Source organism: Populus alba, chromosome 11 (assembly GCF_005239225.2).
Source record: "Populus alba chromosome 11, ASM523922v2, whole genome shotgun sequence".
NCBI lineage: Eukaryota > Viridiplantae > Streptophyta > Magnoliopsida > Malpighiales > Salicaceae > Populus > Populus alba.
In genome coordinates this window covers 11,858,160-11,870,882 of record NC_133294.1, presented here as the reverse complement: position 1 = coordinate 11,870,882, position 12,723 = coordinate 11,858,160, and the positions used below count along the sequence as shown (strand labels likewise).

The 12,723-nt window shown below is 35.4% G+C and overlaps 2 protein-coding genes across 2 annotated transcripts; one reads left to right on the top strand and one right to left on the bottom strand.

Annotated features, from left to right (window-relative positions):
- Positions 1-296: 296 nt before the first annotated feature.
- LOC118035356 (AUGMIN subunit 4) lies at positions 297-6,703 on the bottom strand. The gene is made up of 13 exons (XM_035040894.2): positions 6,376-6,703; positions 6,244-6,291; positions 6,031-6,141; positions 5,376-5,729; positions 5,133-5,229; positions 4,442-4,487; positions 4,166-4,259; positions 3,977-4,048; positions 1,398-1,456; positions 1,144-1,212; positions 993-1,044; positions 538-615; positions 297-464 (listed from the first exon to the last, which is right to left on the bottom strand). The coding sequence occupies exons 1-13, from the start codon at positions 6,508-6,510 to the stop codon at positions 387-389; spliced, it is 1,293 nt and encodes a 430-aa protein (XP_034896785.1). The 5' UTR covers positions 6,511-6,703; the 3' UTR covers positions 297-386.
- A 137-nt stretch (positions 6,704-6,840) lies between these two features.
- Positions 6,841-11,004, top strand: LOC118035357 (uncharacterized). The gene is made up of 6 exons (XM_073412560.1): positions 6,841-7,073; positions 7,161-7,306; positions 8,288-8,457; positions 9,300-9,377; positions 9,856-10,000; positions 10,174-11,004. The coding sequence occupies exons 1-6, from the start codon at positions 6,956-6,958 to the stop codon at positions 10,585-10,587; spliced, it is 1,071 nt and encodes a 356-aa protein (XP_073268661.1). The 5' UTR covers positions 6,841-6,955; the 3' UTR covers positions 10,588-11,004.
- The last annotated feature ends 1,719 nt before the right edge of the window (positions 11,005-12,723 follow it).

Genomic DNA, 12,723 nt, shown 5'->3' with positions numbered 1-12,723 from the left:
GAGAGAATTAGTTTAGAAATGTTCATAATCATACAATTAAAATAGTCATGTTCCACTATTCATGTGAACAGTGGAGGTGAACAGTGAAGCTCCAGTGTTCATTTAAGAAAACCCATGAATAGTAAAGCATGGCTTCATTGCTCATGGTTTTTCTCAGCAGCAAAGGACTATTTGTAAACCTGTGGCACAGCCATAGTTGGTGGTGGGCCCTACCAATAAAAAAATGATTTTGAAGCAAGAAAATGTACCAATATTATCTTTTTATAGCTAAAGCAATACATTAATGCAACTGGACGAAAAGGAAAAAAAGACTAGGTATCAAACATTGATACTTGGTTCGGTCCTTGGCCTATAAAAGTACTAATAAGTCAAGAAATAAATCCAATTTAAGCTCTTGGATGATCTGGTAACCGTTTCAGGTCCATTTCAACTTGATGGATTGTCCATTGCATGTTTTCCAATTTCTGCAGGACGAGGCAGATATGAGATCCATGAAAGTATTTTTGACAACAAAGGCAGTATGCAAACTGGTGTTACCTTTACAATATCATGGTACTGTCTTGCGATTGTGTCAAAGTGAGGATCAACACCTTGATATTCACGCAGGCGTGTAACCTGGTAAGAAAGTGGGCCACAACTTTCAAAATGAAGACTGGGATAAAACGGGGGGGGGGGGGGGGAACCCACAAAACGATGGTGACAGAAACAGAACAAAACATTTCCAAGTATTTGGCCAGAAATGGCATTCTGAATTCATGCACTATTAGGATGATGCAGATCCTTACGCAGCATCTCTTAAGTAATCATAAGAATCATGTTGAACATGAATTTAAGTTACAAGTCACAGAAGTGATTTAGATATCTCCATAGGATGATTACATAGCATGCACAAACACAAAAGGAGTGTACAAATTTCATGTCTGACAGTCTTAGAGCAAGCAATGATCAAGATAATATGTGGTCAACTTTGTTAGAGATGTAACGAAACAAACCGCTTTATTGTATGCAATAGAAGCTTCTTCTGTGGCCTCGACAAGATATTTCCTGAAATATAAATTAGATAGATTAAAAAACAGTAATGAACCAGTAAAGAGTACTAAAACACAAAACACACAGACAATAAAGAGTGTCATTGTCAAGCACCTTATTTTATGAAGAGCCGGTATTGACTCCTGAGTATAAGTTTCAAGAAGGAGAACATGCTCCAGAACCCTGAGATGATAATTATAAAATTCAAAGGTTAACATTTCATCACCCAGAATTGCATCACAGCTAAAGGGTAACTAGAAATAGCCATTGATTTCTGGTATGTATTATGTATAACATGTACATTTCTGTTAATTTCCTCCTCTTGCACTCATGAGATGGCAATCTAAACAGCAGATAGCATAACAAACCTTAGTTTTGCACTCATGGTCTCACACCTTTTACACAACCAAGTCTTCTGTAGTTCATCCTATAAAAAAGTTGGAAAATGGATTTAGAAGTGCATCTAAGTAGGAAGACGAATGAATTATAATGAAATCAAATTGATTCAATGATAGTTTTGGCAGCAAATTGGACCCTGAACTTTAGATAACTTATCCCATCCACCTGCTTTTGGAGCCTTTTTTCCCTTACCCCAAGACTTCATTTAGCTTCCATCAGCAAAAAATCTAATATAAAAATTCAGGATTAATCCTACTGAAAGTTGTTCTTATGCTGCTGTGGCATCATACATGGCCAGCTGTAATACACTTAGCAGACCTATGGGAGTCTACTTAAAACTTTTAAAACCATAAGAGAGTCTACTTAAAAAAAAAAAAAAAATTATGGTGCTTAAGTGGCTTTTATTTTCTCCACATTAACGCCCATGTGATAGACATGGTGCAAAAAGAAAAGGACCGGTTAAAAGAAACAAATCGCAGTGAAAAAATAATTGATTTTCATTAGAAGCCTGACTTCCTATTCAAATTAGAACACCAGATACAATTTTTCATGTTATTCTGAAACACGGATACAGTCATTTAATGAAAGAATCCAACAACCAAACAGTGAGAAAATAATTGATTTAATACATGTTTGGTTTAATCAGTTGGCATGCATGTGTGCTCTCTCCCACAATTTCCATGGCCATGTTCTTCTTACGAAAATAAAACCAAATCAAACAAAAAATTAACCTCAGAACCACAATCTCATGACTATCATCCAAATGGAGAAACCCAGATCAAATTGCAAGTAAACAATTGCTGATCAATACTCCTATAATAATCCTCTTGGTCATGCCAGCCAATGGAACATCCATGGTAAGGAACTCAAGGATGATCACACATTTAAATCTATCGCCAGATTTCAGAATTAGATCCACTCAAGAAATCCTAAAAGCAAGCATGTTAAAAAAAACAGGCCAGCCAGGACCTGCTTGAATATGGTAATAACAACCCAGTGATTCAACCATCTTTTGCCATATGCGAGCACCATGAAACAACAAATGAGCCACAATTGCAAGTCAAAACAATAGCAGAGGTTAATTTTGGCAGTTGATATGGTAATAACTAATACACCATTGAAGACATTGGTGACTGCAGGTTCCGATGTGCCACTATACAAGCTGGAAACAGTTTTTGTCTGAGGCAAGGCTGGCAGAGCCTTGAACTAGTTCAAAAGCACTCTTTGAGAACTTAGAAGGAGAACTTGGAAGAAGCGAGCCCAAACAGCAATGGGACACTAAACAAAATCAATGTTTTATTGGGATCATAACTTGAGTCTCTGGGGAAAGAGAGTGGGGTCAAAAACCTTCTTTTTTTGTTTTTTTTTTTGCTTTCGTCAGTCTTGTTACCAATAAAAGGAAGGAAATGAAAACATAAGTTCTGGTTTTTCTAGACTAGAGAGGTGAGAGGAAAGCAGGTGATTTTTTTTTTCCTTTTCTATATGGTGAAAATGAGATGCATTTTTTTTTTTTTTCAAATCACCATTTTTTTTCAAGCACTTAGTTTCACAACCTTAGCAGTGCTAAAGATCTGCAGCAAATTGTTAACCTACATGGGGTAAAGGTACTAAAATGCTTGCATTTCCATGGATTTCCCTAAAGAGGAGAACATTGAGAAAATTGTGCCTATAGAATTAAAGAAAGCGATTATCCTCTCAGTGGAAATAAAGTGTCATGTGAGTAAAATAATCCAAGCAAAAGGTAAAATTTACAAAATAAATTTGACAGCTACACTCTTTGATAGTCGGTGTTGGAAAGTGAAATAGCAACATGTGCATTAAATGAGGATGTTCAGATGGTTGTGTAGCATAGGAAAGGGCCAATAAGAAATAGATTCTTTCAAGGGTAGGGTCGTACTTGTGCCTAATGCCTATCTGGGATTAACTTATGAGAAGTTAAGGGAAAGCCATCCAAGATGTTCTGCCATATCCAATTCTGACAGAAAAGCTGCATCAGTGATAGCAATCAAATTAAAGTACTAAGAAAAAGGAGGGTAAGAGGACCCAAACAAATGATGTTGAAATGTTGAAGAATAATCCAGCATTTCTACCAGCTTATGGAATATTATTTGCCCATGTCAAAACTGATTAAAGATGAACATATGCAGCCAACCCTAAACTAGTTTGGATTGAACTTAATATAGATGACCTTACATCATTGAAGTAGCAACTCCTAGGGCCCATTAAATTGGTGCTTGGCCACAGATGATATTTTTTCCATGTAAGATTACAGGTCATCAATAATAAATACTAAAAGGTCCACGTATCATTAAGGTCACCAAAAGCAATACTAAAATGTTGTGATGCTGGTAGAAGCAAACAGGGGAACCAAAACCACCCACAAATTGAAGTCAGTAGTAGAGCATCTTGAAAGTTCAAGGTTCAATATGTTCCTAGCTCCTAAGTATAATGACCAAATACATCTTTAAGCAAAATCAAATAAATTGATTGAAGCATTGTTTAAATTCAACAGTCAAAACAGAGTCTTGATTTTTCAAATTAGACTTACATATTTATGTTGATGTTGCAGCTTCAAATCTTTGACAAGCTTAATAAGCACGCCAAGTATCTGCTCTAAGACCTTTCCAAGACAAAATTATCATGTAATTATTATGCTAGTAAGCAAAACTAAAAAGAAAAGTAAGAGAAAAAAATATTAAAAAAAAAAAAAAACTATGAAAATTGCATATCAACTTACATTGTAATATTCAGCAAATTTTCTATCTGCAGAATAAAGATCCTCTCGCAGGGCTGCTTCTTCCTTTTCAATTTCCTCAATTATCAACTTGACCCTGATAATGTGAAAAGTAAGTTGAGTGCAACATGCAATAGTTTACAATTTTATTAAGATTCATGGTCCCACTTACTGGACTGCTCCATAACATAACGTTACATTATCAAGAAAGAGCATAACTTTCTGCATTCCATATTGAAGGGGGGAAAATTCAAGAACTAGCAATGAGAGTGTCCAAACCTCTCTGGAAGGCGAGCAGTTGAATTTTGATTAACAGGCATTGAATCTGCATCAGTAAAATATTAAGTCAAATTAAATGATTGTAATACACATGAAAGATGTACTACATTTGCTTATTGAACAAGAGCATTGGGTTTTATTACTTAATATGATATCAATATGATACTTCCATTAAAATGGTGCATGCTAATGGATACCAATCAAAACACACATATAATGATGATGAGAAACTTTTATTATGAATATAAGCCTTGCTTGGACAATAATATGCAGTGAATTTAGTCTTAGTTGGTTGCTTTTGCTAAATTATAAATATTCTGTTGAAGTAATACCGCGTTAAACTTGAGCAAGAGCCAAAAACAGCACCTAGTTCATTGCTTTCTTGACAAAATTGCTACCCCCTCACATATCTCTCCAGACCAAATGCAATGCAAATTCATACATCAATACAAACTAACAGGTTATATTGTACTTGCATTATCATCATGGTTAAAAGCAAGAATTAGAGGGCAACACTCCATGTTATGCATTATCAAGAGGGCTACCTCTCCCCAAGCAATGACTCGTAGATAAACAGCTATTTCTCATTGATTGTGTATTGCAAAAACACTAGTAGATAACATGCATATGGTAGATGATAAGAGAAGCATGAAACTATGCAAGGAGGATGAGACAATTCACAAGAACCTACCGATATCATCAACAAAAGCATCAGCTAACTTAATGCATTTAGCTTTCAAGCGAGCCTCAACCTCACATGAAAGAGACATCTGATATTCAGCAATGTCCTACAAGAGCTGGCACAATATCAAATAGACATAATACAGAAAGATAATATATCTGTGTGAGTGTGTTTGTGTTTGTGTGTGTGAAATGTGTGAAGAGAACATGCTTAAAGCATTATAATAGATTGCATTCCATGGGGGGAACATACCATCATGAATGGCATTTGTTGAAGATGAGTTTGCCACAAATAGGCAGGTGTTATGCCAAGAAAGCGATTAGGAACGCCACCAACTCCAGGTTCAGTTGAGTCATTATTAGTAAGAAAAGCGGCATTGTTTGCTGCACTTGCAGTGCTGTTTGCAGAACTGTTTGTATAATTGATGGAGTTAGAGGTTGAGCTGATGGTAACACTGGTACTTGTACTATCAAGGGAACTTCGAGACATTGCAGTCCATTTTTCAATTTCCTCCTCATGGATCTCACCATCCTTCGATATAAGAGGAAGCCTCAATTTCTGAGCTGCTTCTGCAACGACTAAGCGGTGCTCTAGAGTCTCATAAACCTAAGAATGAAAAGTAGGCAGAAGAAGGTTCTTTTATTGAATCCAGATCTTCAAATACACCTTCAATTACAAGTAAATTAAAAGGAATGAAAAATAAATTATCCCGGAATTCGATCTATATTGGATATCCCGGTAGGCAATTATTTAAAAAAAAATGAAACCAATACACATGGATCACCATTTAGTAGAATAGTTTGATAAATTATTTATTTCAGTGTTCTTCCTACTTCAACGTGTTTTTGGTTCTGAACTGAAAATTACTTGTCATTATCGGGGAAATTAATTTTATTTTTTAAAAAACCTGAGGAGAGCTGTTCGAGCCTTGGACATCTCGAATTCCTCCAAGATTAGCCATGGTAACACCCTGTTGTTGATACTCTTCCACCATGGCAATTGCTTCACAATAAATTGCCTGCATTATCATCATTTTTCTTTTAAATATTATATGTAAAACACTCGAAAACACTCGGTTACCTATATATATAATAGGAGGAGGAGGAGGAGGAGGAAGTACCAGAGCTTCCAAGTAGCGCAATCTCTCCCTGGACATCTCCTCTCTGGCCTGAAAAATTATCATATCATTATTAACCATTTAAACACAGAAATAAAAATGGTAGTGGTGGTGGTAATAGTAAATAGCACTGACGAGTTGGAGGTCGGAGAAGGCAGATTTGGAGACAAGAGATCCGTCGGGTGCCAAACAGTGCCGTTCCAACTGATCAATCACCTGACTCACATCCGCTGCTAATCCTGGGTTTTGCACTCCTCCTCCCTTCACCATTGATTTATTAAAATGCCGTCGTCTTTCTTCTCGGTGTGGTTGTATCAAGTCAGCCGATTAGAAGAGAATGGCTGAGGATATTGCTGCACCCACTTCTTCTTCTTCTTCAACAAATCTTTGGATTTGAAACCCACGGATCGGAAGCAACCAAAAAGTTGCTGTTGAGTACCAATTGTCTCTGAAGTTACCAAAATACCCCAACCAGTGATTTGGGACTTTTTGGGGCCTGTTTTGTGGTGGGATTGGACGCGATTTCACTTTTTTTTTTTTCTTTCAAATGTTAATATTAAAAATATTTTTTTAAAATAAATATATTATCAAATAAACAACGTAACCTATACCACTCTCTTTTCTTTTTTCTTTTTGTTCTTTCCCTTTCCTCTCTCTTTACTCTTGTTTTGTGTGTGTGTGTGGAAGGTCGGTCGAGGAAGAACTAAAGAAAGTGATGATGGAAGAGGAGAAAGAAATTACAGCCTCTTTGAAGAAACTCGATTTGAATTCCAATATTATGACATCTTCTCCTTCCAAGTCTTCCCTCTTTTCCCCAGCCCTTCAATCCCCTGGTAATTTAATCACAATTCGCATCTCTCTCTTACAATAATTTCTTGGGTTTGTTTTTCCTTCAATGTTTGTGATTGGGTTGATGATAGGATTGTTAAGCTGTCGTCGCCGTCGTCCTGGCAAGTCGAAGCCTCCAAGTTTATTGAGCTTGTGCCTCGGAGTTGTTGGCAAGAATTTACAAGATATTATTGCCCATTTGAGTGACATTTCCATCGCCTTTCCTCCGCATATTAAGGTAAGCTTCTCTCTTTATTTCCTTACGCCTCCAAAAAATTCCAAATTTGCCGTTTTTCTTGTCCGTCTCTTTGCTAGCATCTCTCTGTCGCTTCATTTGTTAGAACCTTTTATTTTATCAACTTACTAGGTGGTGGTTTAGGGATGGATTACATTTTCAACTGTTGAGGATTTAGTGCCTATTAAGAATAGGATTTTTCCCTCTTCTTCTTCTTCTTTTTTTTTTTTTTTTTTTTGCCAAATAATAAATAACTCAACAGGTCTTAGGAATTCTTATTCGTAAATTATTATCTCCAGTCATGAATTTGGATGTTCGCATCCGTAGTGGAGAATGCCCAGATTTAGTAGTGTGTGAGAGTGTTTAAACTAGACAAAGGACAATTGAATTTGATGCGCTCTAATATGAGAACGTAGAATGTTGCTTGCACAGCTTTTGAGTTTTCTCATTTTGGCGCACACATCTCTTTCTAATCCTGATTACATCTTGTGTAGCCCTGCACTCTCCTAGAAGAAGGGAAAAACTACCTTATGATTTCGATTTTTTGAGGTAAAAGAGTGGCTAATCTATTGAAGAGAAACTAGAGGCCTTTCTGTCTCTCTCTTTGTTCTGATAACTCTTTCATTTATCCTTGAAAATATGAAAGTAATCTCTATACCGGGAGCTTAGAGAATTCTTCTTCCCTTGTACTCTTAAGGCCCTGTTTGTTTTTGCTTCTCAAGCTCAAAAGGCAGGTTGAGAGGCCTTAGAACATTTGGTATGATGAAGGATTTGCAACCATGAAAATTACACTAGTTATCCGTTAATTTTATCCAAACTTTGCTAATACAATGCCAAGAGTCTATGCATTCGAAAAAACATATCAAGGTTACATTCCACTCACCCCAACATGTGTCAATCTTCTGCTTTAATGATTGTGCACTGGCATGTGGGTCTTCGTGCTCATTTATCCTAACACTCTATGGATGTATTATTGCAACACAGATGACAATTGTAGCAATTGCCAGGAGAAGGAGAATGCTATGTGATGAGGTTATCATTCCTTTAGCTGATACTTCCTGGGAGATACTTGACATTTCTGGCTCAGAAGTTACTGATTCTGGTTTAATAGAAGTGACCAAAACTTGTAAATTTCTTCGAGCTGTGGATATAAGGTACGGAAGTTCGGATATAAGTAATGAAGCTGGAAAGTATTCCCTCTAACCAAAAATAATGGATCATTTAGTGTGGCTCACAGTGCTCTGGGCAGCTTTTCTAAATATATTTAGGTATTTCCACTATGTCAACTTGGTTTCTAGATTCTTACTGCAAAAGGCACGCTTGTGATCTCATGATTTTTTCTATACCATGTAACATTTAGCGTGTCTGATAACTTATTGAGCAATTAGGAGGAATTTTTGTTTACTTTTTTTACCATACTCTGCTGGTGAACAAGTTAGATAAGTGGATCTTCTGTTGCAGTGCTTGAAAAGTAAAGAGGATCAAAGTTTGTGGGGGAAGACTGACCAATTGAATTGGTTTTCTTTATAGAAAAGCTTCAAAACTAGATATTTATGGGTCATATTTCTAGCATTAACATTGGCCATAAAAAAAAGTTTTCATGTGGAAGTATGAATGTGTAGACAGGTGACTAACAAGGGGAAAGAAGTGCCCTTGTTTTGGTAATACAAGCTACACCTTCAGATGGTTCTTAAAAAAAGAAAAAGAAAAGAAGAAAGTGTAGGAAACTACATAGGCATTTGGATTATGGACAGACTCTCTCTTTGGCCTATTGTTACAGATTGATGGATCCTAAATGATGCTAGGTCTCCTGGATTTATTCTTCAAGGACATCTTTTGCACCTATCATTAGACCTCCATGATATTTATTAAAATACTCCTTGCTATAATTTATTTCATTCTTTTAAGCAGTAATTTGTCTAATTCCAATTCAGCGGGCTATCAGTTTTCCGTTGCTTTAGAAGAAATACCAATCATGTGACACTGTTTTGTGCAGTCGATGCAACAAAATTACTGCTTCTAGTGTTTCTGTACTTGTGGAGCGCTGCAAGTCCCTGCAAACATTGAGATGCGGGTAAACTTCCTAACCAAGACATGTATAGGGCTGGTATTGTAACTAAAAGATTCACTATAAAAATCAAATCTATTTATGAAGTGTTAATTATAGAACAATGTTTTGGTATAAATGTTTTTCTGCCTTCTTTCATTTCTTGGTACAGCAGGTTTTCATCATGTAAAATAATTGACCGAATTCTTTTATTTTCTTTTCCTTCTGAAGAAAACATGAGCGATACGATTGGCATTGATATATTTTCTACAGTTCAATATTTAAAAAAAAAAAAGGAAAGCATCTTTCTCAAGTATTTACAACATATGTGAGTGGAAGTGGCACCTAAGCCAGATTAAATCTTATAAAGTTTCTACTAAACAAAAAAAAATGGTTATTTCCTAATTTCAACGGTTCCTAAGTTATCTCTTGCAATCATCTACATTTGAACAGGTGTAGAATGTCAGACTTTGATAATAGATTTAAAACAAAGTTAATATTGCAGAGGATGCCCAAGGAGTGACTACACGGCACGCTGCTGCTTGACTCTGTTGAAACCAAAGCTGGATGATATGGTAGGAGATTCATGGGAGGAACTTGACACTGCTGAAATCAGTCATAATGCTGAATCCTTGCATTGGCTTGTGTGGGTAAGGAGTTGTAATTTATGCCCCCCCCCCCCCAAAGATCCTTTATGATTTGTGAGGTTAATGTTGACATCATACTCATGCACAATTACAAGTCAAAGATGGGAGCAATTCGCCTTTCTTACCTTCATTCTTGTATGCTCTTTCCTCTTGTCACACTTCCCTATCTTTTGCAGCCAAATATTGATAAAGATTCACTGGAGATCATGGCAACTGAATGCCCACGTATTTCAGTAAATCCGAAGCGGTCACCCTTTGGCTTTAGAGGAAAGGATATTCCCATAGAAGCTTTTCCAGATACTGCTCTGGATGATCTGTTTGTTCAGGAGATTAATCCCAGCACATGGGCAGCAAGCGGGTTTACATTAAAACCTGTTTCTCCAATTCTTTCGAACTCCAAGGAGTTGTCCTTGGCTGAAAAATTTAGACTTGCCTTTGTGGAAAGAGATACACGATTAGCACCAAAGCGAGCTAAGAACGCAAGACAGCATCAGCGTCGCTCGGACAGGGAGTGGATGACGATGAGTGCTGAAGCAAAGGCCATAGTCCTGGCCTCTCAAGTGAGCAAATCCCTGCATGGTAGGAACTAAAGTCCAGCACATCCACGATGAGTGCTGAAGCAAAGGCCATAGTCCTGGCCTCTCAAGTGAGCAAATCCCTGCATGGTAGGAACTAAAGTCCAGCACATCCACGATGAGTGCTGAAGCAAAGGCCATAGTCCTGGCCTCTCAAGTGAGCAAATCCCTGCATGGTAGGAACTAAAGTCCAGCACATCCCAACAGTCTGCGTCACCCTAGAGGGACGTAACAGGAGTATCTGGCTTATCAGAACCAAGTTTTGGTTTTCATGTGATACAAGGATGAATGGAATTGTTAAAGGGTCATGATTGAGTGACCTCAAGATCTTTGAAGCATTATAAACTACATAATTGTGGGTTGGAAAATGTTGCAAAAGGATGATATGTCATATGTAGATGGGAGTTAGAATTAATTCCTGTTTATTTTGTATACTGCAGGTGACTTGGTGGCAATTGCTAAATTAATAGTGTCCACGAGGAAACATTGAGCGGTAAGTTTCGCAGCCATACCAAGCAATTCATTGATAATCCGCATGATATTTGAGATAACACTAGTAATGTGTGCTCTATACTAGGGTCAGACTCAATTTTTGCTTGTCAATGTAATATATATATATATATATATATATATAGGCATTACATTGCGCTTTACACCACGAAAAAAAATTAATTGCAAAAGAATTACATGAATCAACAAATATAAAAATGGTTTACGGCACTGATTAAGATTCTAGCTGGTAAACTGAAACAATGATTAATAAGAAAAGTAATCATTTCAATTTTATTAACAAAAAAAAAAAAAAAACTAGTGTAGTTCCTTCTTTTACTATTGGTAGATTTTTATTTTTATTTTTCATGGATTCTTAATCTGAAAAAAATTATAAGCAATTAGAATTAAAAATTAAGGATAAAGATGGGTTTCTATTTTGTTAAAACCCTGCCATCTAACTAATGTATTTTGGGTTTTTTTTTTTTTTTTTTTTTTTGCATTTGACTTACCAAAATATTGTTTTCTAAACAACTTATCAAAATCATAAATGCAAGTTTCAATAAAAATAGGAAAATAATAAATTTTATTTTTTGACACGGTGTATTAGAAATTGAAATTAATATACTACTTATGTGTTGCAATGGAAAACTTTTCAAAATCTATTTTTTAACTAATTATATGATTATAAAAAAATATTTATAGGAAAGACAACAAATAAAACCATGGAGAAAAAAAATATATTTCTTTTTCAAGACCTTTTTTTACTGTACATGTAATGTTCCTCCTTTGTTTTTTATTTAAAAAAAAAAAAACTTTGCTGACCAAGAAGTGAAAGAAACTCAAAACATGTTTGATATAACTATAAAAACTTTATTTTCATATAATATCCTAACCACAAACATTAAAAAATATTAATAAAAGGTATGCATAAAATAATTAATGAAAGTATTAGCAACATCATAAAAAATGCAAGAATGTCATTCAAAAATAATTGTTAAATTGAATGATATATAATGGAATAGCATCTCAAATATAATAATTTTTATCTAATTATAATTAATTTTTATCAAAATCTTTTAAAAAAAAAAAAACAATCATGAAAGGCATAACAAAAACAATACCAACTAATATCACTAAAAATTATCATAATCCCACTGGAAGACAAATTAGAAAATAATCTTAGTTGTTTTATTTAAATAAAATTCAAGCAAAGAAAATAAATGCCTTTAAAAGAAAACTCAAGAGACTTGTTATATTGAATCAACTTCTAGCCCAAAAACATATGGGTGAGCCTGCATGCCTAACCCATAAGAAACAACATTTCCTTTCTAGGCATTAAAGATTTGGTTGTCCAAAAATTTCTCTATGAAAGATATGGGAAAAGCAACATATATATCGAGAATAAAAATATATAGAGATATATTTAAAAAGTTGTTAGCGTTATCTCAACTCATATGCGTAGATAAGATGCTAAAACAGTTTAACATGAAAAAATCCAATAGATGATACCTGTTAATTTTGCATGGGAGATGTTTTCTAATAGACAAATTGAGAGAGATATGATACCTGTTAATTTTGCATGAGAGATGTTTTCTAATAAACAAATTGAGAGAGATATGATAGAAAAAATACATTGTGCTTTGTTTATAAGATCCATCA